Source organism: Crocodylus porosus, unplaced genomic scaffold (genome assembly GCF_001723895.1).
Source record: "Crocodylus porosus isolate Cpor-Errol unplaced genomic scaffold, CroPor_comp1, whole genome shotgun sequence".
Classification (NCBI taxonomy): Eukaryota; Metazoa; Chordata; order Crocodylia; family Crocodylidae; genus Crocodylus; species Crocodylus porosus.
In genome coordinates, this window is record NW_017728931.1 from 38,398,641 (window position 1) to 38,407,192 (window position 8,552).

The 8,552-nt window shown below is 47.1% G+C and overlaps 1 protein-coding gene across 1 annotated transcript in view; it reads left to right on the forward strand.

The window, feature by feature from the left end:
• Window positions 1–8,552, forward strand: part of LOC109316503 (cytidine and dCMP deaminase domain-containing protein 1-like) — a 29,874-nt gene that overhangs the window by 2,183 nt on the left and 19,139 nt on the right. Inside the window, exons 3-4 of the mRNA XM_019544647.1 lie at window positions 2,710–2,810; window positions 5,729–5,915. Coding sequence (XP_019400192.1) covers window positions 2,710–2,810; window positions 5,729–5,915 — 288 coding nt within the window. The remainder of the gene's footprint in view (window positions 1–2,709; window positions 2,811–5,728; window positions 5,916–8,552) is intronic.

Here is an 8,552-nt window from a genome sequence, read left to right on the forward strand (position 1 = left end):
AGAAGGGAGTTCCCCAGCCTGTAGGTATGCTGCTGGTTCTTCCTCCCCAGGTGCAGTACCTTGCAGTTGTCAGTGTGGAAACCCATCCTGTTCACATCTACCCACCCCTGTAACCTGTCTAGGTCCAATTGCAGCCTATTCCTCCCTTCCAGTGTGCCCACTTCACCCTACATCTTAGTGTCCTTCTTCCCTTATTTTACACCCCATCCAAGTTGCTTATGAAGATGTTGAACAGTGCGGGCCCGAGGACCGAGCAGTGCAGAACCCCACTGCCCACATCCCTCCAGGTTGAAAATGACCCATCCACCACCACTCTCTGAGTGTGGCCCACCAGCCAGTTAGTGACCCACCTGACTGTAGGTGTCGACACTACAGTCCCCTAGTTTTTTAATGAGAATGGGGTGAGAGACAGTGTCAAAGTCCTTCTTAAAGTCCAGAAAAACTATATCCACTGCTCCCCCTGCATCTCAGGATTTTGTGACCTGGTCATAGAAGGCCCCCAGGTTGGTCTGACAGAACCCGTGTTGGTTTCCCCTAAGCATAACCTCCCCTGCTGGCCTCTCGCGGACATGCGCCCGGATAATTCTCTCAAAAAGCTTGCCCAGAACCGAGGTAAGACTGATTGGCCTATAGTTTCCTGGGTCCTCCTTTCCTCCCTTTTTTGAAAATGGGAACCACATTGGCCCTCTTCCAGTCCTCTGGCACCACATCAGAGCACCATGAGTACTTGTAAAGCCATGCCAGGAGTCCTGCAATGACCTCAGCCAATTCCCTCAGCACTCTGGGGTGGAGATCATCCGGACCAGCTGATTTAAATATGTATGTCCAGTCCCTCCAGAAGTTCCCTGAGTAGGTCCTCAGTGACCCTAGGCCTGGCTGTGCCTCTTGTGGGGCCTTTGGGGGTCCCAGTGAGGGGGGTGTGTGACCTGGTCTCTGCTCAGAAAAATGGAGGCAAAGAAATTGTTAAATAGGTTAGCTTTGCTGTCTGGTGTGACTACCAGATTTCCTAGCGTGTCTTGCAGAGGCCCCATGTTACCCATTATCACTAGTGCTCAGCACTGCACATTTAAGGACAGTGCTATGTCTGTCAATGTTGTAAAAAAATTATAGATTCTTTTAGTTTGATTAAATATGTCATTCTGGTCACTAGCCCTAGCTCCATCTCTGCCTTGGCCTTCCTAACCGCCTCCCTGCAGTCACGAGCAATAGAGGTGTTATCCTCCTTGGTGATAACCCCTTGCTTCCACTGTTTGTACACCTCCTTTTTTGGCCTCAGGCATTCCTGGATGCTTTTTGCCGAGCCATGGGGGCTTTTTAGCACTGCTGCCCTGCTTGGTGTGCATTGAATTTAAGACAATTCCCCCGGCCCCTGTGCCTGTCCTCTCCACCTCCTGCTGCTTTCCTGTGGGGTGGCTCTGGCTTCAGCTCCAGGGAAGACAGTGGTAGAAGTGCCAGCCCAGCCCAGTCAGGCAAAAACAGGTGGAAGCTCCAGGCTTGGCCAGGGCTGGAACTTGAAGCTAAGGTAAGCTGGGTGAAGTTGGGGAGCAGGCTCTAGGGTCTTCCCTGTGTTCCTGACCCCCACTACAGATCTCCCTCATGCACCCCAAACCCAGTGGGTCTCCCATGTGCTCCTCTCCCACACCCCACTGCACTACCTCCTTCATGGTTCCATTGCTGCAAACCCCATCCTGCATTGCATGTACCACCCCAGCACCTATGTGAGCTGATCAGACTGACTGACACTAGAATGTAGGTCTAACCCATAGCACCCTGGAGTGATATGAGATCCTTTCAAATGTGCACTGTTAGGTGTGCAAACATAACTCAGAAGATAAAACCAAACTTTTCAAACAGACAAGATTCTTTGGGTAGATGTGATATCTTTTATTAGACCAACTAAATAGTTGGAAAACTTTTCAAATGAGAATTCATAGTCTTAAAAACATTCTGACCTGCTGTGGTCTTTCTGAGGTTTTTGCTACAGAAACATTGCTCTTTATTTTCCCATAGTCAAAAAATGAGTGAAAACAAAGAACTGACATTTTCTGAGGGGTGTGTCAAGTCTAATGAGGGGTGTCCTGAGTCTAAAATGGTTGAGAAGCACTGGTCTAACTGAATAAAAGAAGAGGCAGATAAAGCCTCTAGTATGGAATCTGAACTAAGTAGGGATTTTTTTTCTAGTATTTATTTTATTTTATTTTATTTTTATTATTATTATTGTATACAATTATACAAAATAGCCCAGAAATCATTGTTAGCTATTGTTAGCTATTATTTGCGTTATATTAATAAGACTGCTTTCACTTCCCATTTGTCATTGATTGGTTATGAAATGTGTGTGTGTGTGTGTGTGTGTGTGTGTGTGTGTGTGTGTGTAGGTATGTGTGTGTGTAAGAGAGAGAGAGAGAGTGTCTCTATATTTGTACAGGTGGTGTTCTTGCTATAAGATTATTCAGCAGCTAGTTTGAGGGATTCTCACTTGCTCTTTCACTTTTTGCAAGTTATTGATCTATCTCCATTTACACATATGCCAAAATTCCTGTTGACTTTATTGAGGCTAGGATTTCAGTCCAAATGCTTTGTGTAATAGGTATGCAATAAATCACCTAACTTACAATATTTGACATTTTCTTTTTAACGGTCATGGATCAGGGCACATTTTTAATTTATCTGTTAAATATGTCTTGTTCTTTATTGGACTCTATATAGATTACTATCCTTCTGCACGCATAGGAAAGAAAAAAGATATGTGCATGTTTCTAGCTCTTCATATGGAGAAATCTCCAGCATGTAATAATACACCTAAAAAGGTATGTATTGCTATATTGCTGTCAAAGGTGTTTCTTTTCAATTAAAGGGACTAATAGTTTCATAGTTTCATAGTAGCTAGGGTCAGGAGGGACCTGAACAGACCATCTAGCCTGACTCCCTACCACAGGCAGGAATGAATGCTGGGTTCACAAGACGCCAGACAGGTGATCATCTAACCTTTTTTTAGAATTTGCCCAAGGTAGAGGCAAGGACCACCTCCCTAGGAAGTTGGTTCCAGATTCTGGCCACCTGAACTGTAAAATATTGCCTTCTGAGCTCTAACCTGAACCTGTTCTCCATCAGCTTATTACCATTGTTCCTCATCACGCCACGTGGTGCTGGGGAGAATAGGGCTCTTCCTATTTTCTGATGCTCTCCCCTGATAAGTTTGTAGGCAGCCACCGGGTCCCTCCTCAGCCTCCTCTTGCCAAGGCTGAACAGGTTCAGGTCCCTTAGTCTCTCCACATAGGGCCTGTCCTGCTGCCCTCTCACCAAATGGGTGGCCCTCCTCTGAACTCTCTCCAGGCTGGCCACATCCTTTTTAAAGTGTGGTTCCCAGTACTGGACATAGTACTCCAATTGCAGCCTGACCAATGTTGCATAGAGGAGGAGTATCACCTCTCTGGACTGGCTTGAGATGCACCTTTGGATGCGTGGCAAGGTATGGCTGGCTTGCTGGCTGCGGTTTGGCATTGGTGGCTCGTGTTCATCTTGGATTGAATAATGACTCCAGGATCACTTTCTGCCTCTTAAAAGCACAGAGGGCAATGCCCTAGCCTGTATGTATGCTGTGGATTCCTTCTCCCAAGGTGCAGCACCCTGCATTTTTCTACATTGAACTCCATCCTATTCTCATCTGCCCACTTTTGTAGTTCGTCTAAATCTAGTTGCAGCCTCTGTCTCCCTTCAAGTGTACCCACCTCGCTCCACATCTTAGTATCATCAGCAAACTTGGACAATGTGCTTTCAACCCCCTCATCCAAGTTGCTGATCTCTTAAAATCCTTGATAATGTCAATTAAAAGTTACCAGTGCTAATTGGTACTGTTTAGTACTAGCTATTAAGTCCATTAGATTACTATAGGAGCTATAAAACAGTCCTAGATATATTTAATCTAGTTGTAGTTCTGTTGCACAGCAGAACAGAACTTTATCTCCTAATAGCCCCTTACTCACCTTAAAGCAATATCCCAACAGAGCTCTTCATTACTAGCCTGCAGAAGAATTTACTGGGGGGTTTCAGTTGACAATGGGAAGAGCAAAGGTGGGATTCTCTGTTGAGCATGAACAAAACAGTAAAGACTTTGTGGCCTGTGAAGCAGAATCCTTCCTGACTGTCCCTTAAAGCCACCAAGTGCAAAGCTAGAGTGAGTGCTTGGGCTTGATGAAGTGTTTGCACTTACTCCTTTAATGACTGCCTGAAGTTCTTATACATAGGGCTCCTATACATATGCAGGGAGGCTGCTCTGACGTGCTGTAATTACAGTGCATCAGAGCAGACTTGATTAATTGAGTCTGGTGGAGCGTGGTAATTACCACTCTCCAGCAGACTCCGGCATCACGTGCATCAGCATCCCCATACTGAAAAATGGCAGCGGGGTGCTTTAAACTAAAGTTCTTTTGATGAGCTTTGGTTCAAAGCACCCTACTGCCATTTTTCAGCACAGGGACACTGATACACAGGATGCTTTGGGTGCTTTAATTAGTGCGGCTCTCAGAGCTGTGCTAATTAAGGCCCCCTCCCGCCCCCGTGGAGCATGTCTCCCAGAGCACTCACTGGAGCATGGTAATTACTGTGCTCCGCCAGTCTCTGCATCTCATGTATCAGCGTCCCTGCACTTCAGAATGGTAGCGTGGGCACTTTAACTAAACCTTGTTTGATAAGCTCCAGATCAAGCAATCTTAGTGCCATTTTGAAGCATGAGGATGCTGATATATGGGAGACTCTGGGCACTTTAAAGTGCACCCCCTACCTCTAAAGCACATGTAAAAATGCCCAAAAGTGTTAACATTTTCTAGGAAGAAATTTCTGACATTCCTGTTTGACTTTGTATCTTCACTTCCTCATCTGTGAATATGTAAAGAATTACAATTTACTCATTTAAGATCCACATCTCTTAAAGTGAACTTGCTTTTATAGGAAAGGAGGTCGTCTTGGAGGATTTTACAAAAGAACAGTTTAGATAAGAAAGAAGCATTGATATGTATAATATCTAATCTACAATTTTAAATACTTTTTCTTAAATTTTAGATTTTATTAATGTATACCATGTTGATCAGATAGTAAAATATGAATAGTAGCTGCTTTAACTATGCTAATATGTTTCTCTGAGAAATATTGATGAACCCCAGAGGTATGTTCCTTTCTGTATTTTGGTATGGCATGCAAAATATACCTTACAAAACATTGAAGAAGGCTAACTGCTGATAATTAACCATTCTTAGATAATCTGTCATCATTCCTAGTCTTCACTCATGGAGTAATAAATTAGCCAGATATTACTGTGCATAAATTTTGTGTAGCATAATTAGGGACCTACTGAATTCACAGCAGAAGTGGGCTGCATGGCAGATCCTTTCATCTTGCAGGTTCCCTATGCGCCTCCTTTCCCCCCATTGCTGATTGGCTGAGGGGCCCTGGTGGCCTTGCTGTTTGTTGCTGAACTGGCCGAGAGGCAAAAACAGTGTCCCTCTGCTGATCAGGAGTGTGTGGCAGGGCCCCACTGCTAGTCAGTGGGGAGCTGGTGGGGGGAGGGATTCACAGGGGAACCTGCAATATTAAAGGAGCTGCCACACAACCCACTTCTGCTGTGAATTTGTAGGTCTCTAAGCATAATCTGTAACATTTGCTTTTTAAAACATAGTTACTTCAAACTGTAAATCAGCAGATGAGTAGTAAAATACATTTTTTCTTTCAGTACAAAAAAACTGGTATTGTGGTATGTGAGGCAGACAAAATACACAGAGTGGTGGCGATGGGCTGCTCCACACAAAACCTACATGCTGTGCAACAAATCATTCTGAATGTTCCCTGTTCGTTAAGTAACTGCACTGTGTATTTGTCCAGGAAACCTTGTTCTGCATGTGCTACTTTTCTCATTCAAGGTAAAGAATATAGCAACTTACTGAAGCTACCAGGCATTTCATTTGAGTAGTTAATTTAGAAATAATCCTGCACAGAATATAAAGTCTAAAAAAAAAAAGGTTGTTTGTGCCTTAATCTGGCAAATCCATTCTTATGCACATAGTCTCTAAAACAAGTGAGGTTATTTGTCCGGGGAAGGCTTCACCTGCTAGGGACAAAAGTGATACTTCTCATAGCGTGCAGTATAGATCTGAGTTCATAGACCAGGGGTGGGCAAAATACGGCCTGCGGGCTGAATTCAGTCCACCAGGCCTTTTTATCCAGCCTGCGGGGCCCCTACAGAATTTAGAAAATGAATGATTATCTGTGTGTGGCTGTCTGTCAAAGATGACAAGGTGCCAGTGGCAGCAGGACCCGGGGTAGTCGGGCAGGACTCAGCGGCTGAGCAGTAAGCCCGTCCAGCCTCCAACAGGAAAGCTCTGCAGCTTCCAGCCTGCTGACTCTGGCTATTCCCTGCCCTCCATCCATCCGAGTGGAAAGTCAGATAAGATTGGATGGAAGGAGGTGGGGAAACCGCTGTGATCAGCCCATGCTGCGGGACCTAGGCCAGGCTGAATCCATGCTGTGCCATGCTTAGGTACCGGAACCATGTCATGCCAGAACCATCTGGCATCTGTAGGGTGTGTAGAGCCAGCCTGGCCTTTGCTTGTTTTCCCAGCCAGGCCCCTTCTACCAGTCCCTGGGGCAGTTGCGTGATGTAGTAGCTGCTGGAGGGAATCTAAATCATTATTCCTCTACACCACAGGTGGGTAAAATGGTGGATCTGGCTGGCAGCCAGACTCCATTTCCTAGCAGCCCCTGCCTACATGGCTGGGTTTGGTCTCCATGGAAATCCCAGCCGCAGCTGCGCTGTGTTGCCATGGACACTGGCCCCAGCCATGCAGGCAGAGGCTGCTGGGAAATGGAGCCCATTGTAGGCCAGATGAAGCCTGCAGGCCAGACTGTCCACCCCTGCTCTAGACTGAAGTTGAGGCTAGTGTAATGGGGAGCCAGAGGCTCCTGGGATTTTAAGGGGATGCTGTACCAGGTTAAGTTTGCTGGGTGGGAGCAGCAGCTGAGCAAGGGCTAGCTTTGGGAAACAAATAGGCCAGTAACAGTTGGGATTAGGAACTATCTCAGGGGGAGGGACTATACTGGGACCTAGCTGCGCTGCTGTAAGCTGCAAAGGGGGCAGACATCTAGGCAGCCCAGAAGTAAATATCTGCAAGCAGCTGAACTAAGCCACTGCAGAGAAGGTCAGGTTAGTCATCATATGGAGAACCACCTGCCAGGAAGGGATAGGGCTTTGGAGGCACTGAAGCCCAATACCTGAGACCAGGCAAGCAGTCTGGCCCTGCAGAATGCAGGGAAAGGAGCTCCTGAGTGAGATGGTCTGCTTGGCTCCAAAGCTGTCCCAGAGAGCTGTGAAGGAAAAGCTAAGGGGGACTTATACCTTGCAGAGAAGTACTGACCCAGTATGGGGAGGATTTTTGTTGTACAGCCATTGTGCTTGCATTTGTTTTGATTAGCTTAACCAGAGGACTGGGTTGTGGCTATAGGAAAGGTGTGGAGTAGGGCTGTACAAAACAGCATCGTTCCACTTCAACTTCCATTTCAACATTTTGACAGAACAGTTTCTCATTTCGAGTTTTGTTTTGTTTTGAAAGCACTGTTACATTTTGTTTTGTTGAAACTCTTTGCTGTTTTGATGCTGTTTCACACAACAGAGCCCCCCAGTCTGCCTGCTGGATGACACAAGGCTGATGCTGTCTGCTGAGGTCAGCAGCAGCACTGATCTTTCCCGCACTGGCTGCGCCCATTCGGCAGCACCAGCCTCCTGTCATCTGGCAGGCAGCTCGGGAACTCACCTGCACCCCTGGGGGGGCTGTGGTGGCTGTGCCAGACTGCCTCCAGGATGACAGGAGGCTGGTGCTGCCATCTGGGAGCCTGTACCCAGCACTGGGAATATCGGTGCTGCTGGCTGGGGCCAGTGGGGGGCCTGATTTTTCCTGCTCCCCGCACCAGAGCTAATCGGAGAAGGGTGCAGGGCTCAGGGCAAATTAGCTTGTGCAGGGACCCGCCCCTCCCCCAGGCTTGCAGTGGTAGCAGGTCCCCGCTCAAGCAGATTTGCCCCAGGCCATGCACCAGAGCTGATCGTAGGAGGCAGGGAGAGCCAGGGCTGCGCTCTCCACAGGGCTGAGCCACACGGGGCTGTGGCTCAAGTACAGCCTTGGCTCTGCCCTGCCTCCCACCACCAGGCTGCTTTGAAATTCAAAACATTTAGAAACTTTCAGAACATTTTGACTGGCCTCATTTCGTTTCAAGGCTGTTTCAAAGCCCGCTGTTTCATTTTATAGTTTCTAGGGTCAGAAGGGACCTGAGCGGATCATCTAGTCCGACCCCCTGCCATGGCAGGAAAGAATACTGGGGTCAAATGACCCCAGCAAGATATGCAACTAACCTCCTCTTAAACACCCCCAGGGTAGGAGCCTGCACCACTTCTCTTGGAAGCTGGTTCCAGACCCCAGCCGCCCTAACTGTGAAGTAGCGCCTCCTGATATCTAACCTAAACCTACCCTCTGCCAGCTTGTGACCGTTATTCCTGGTCACTCCTGGCG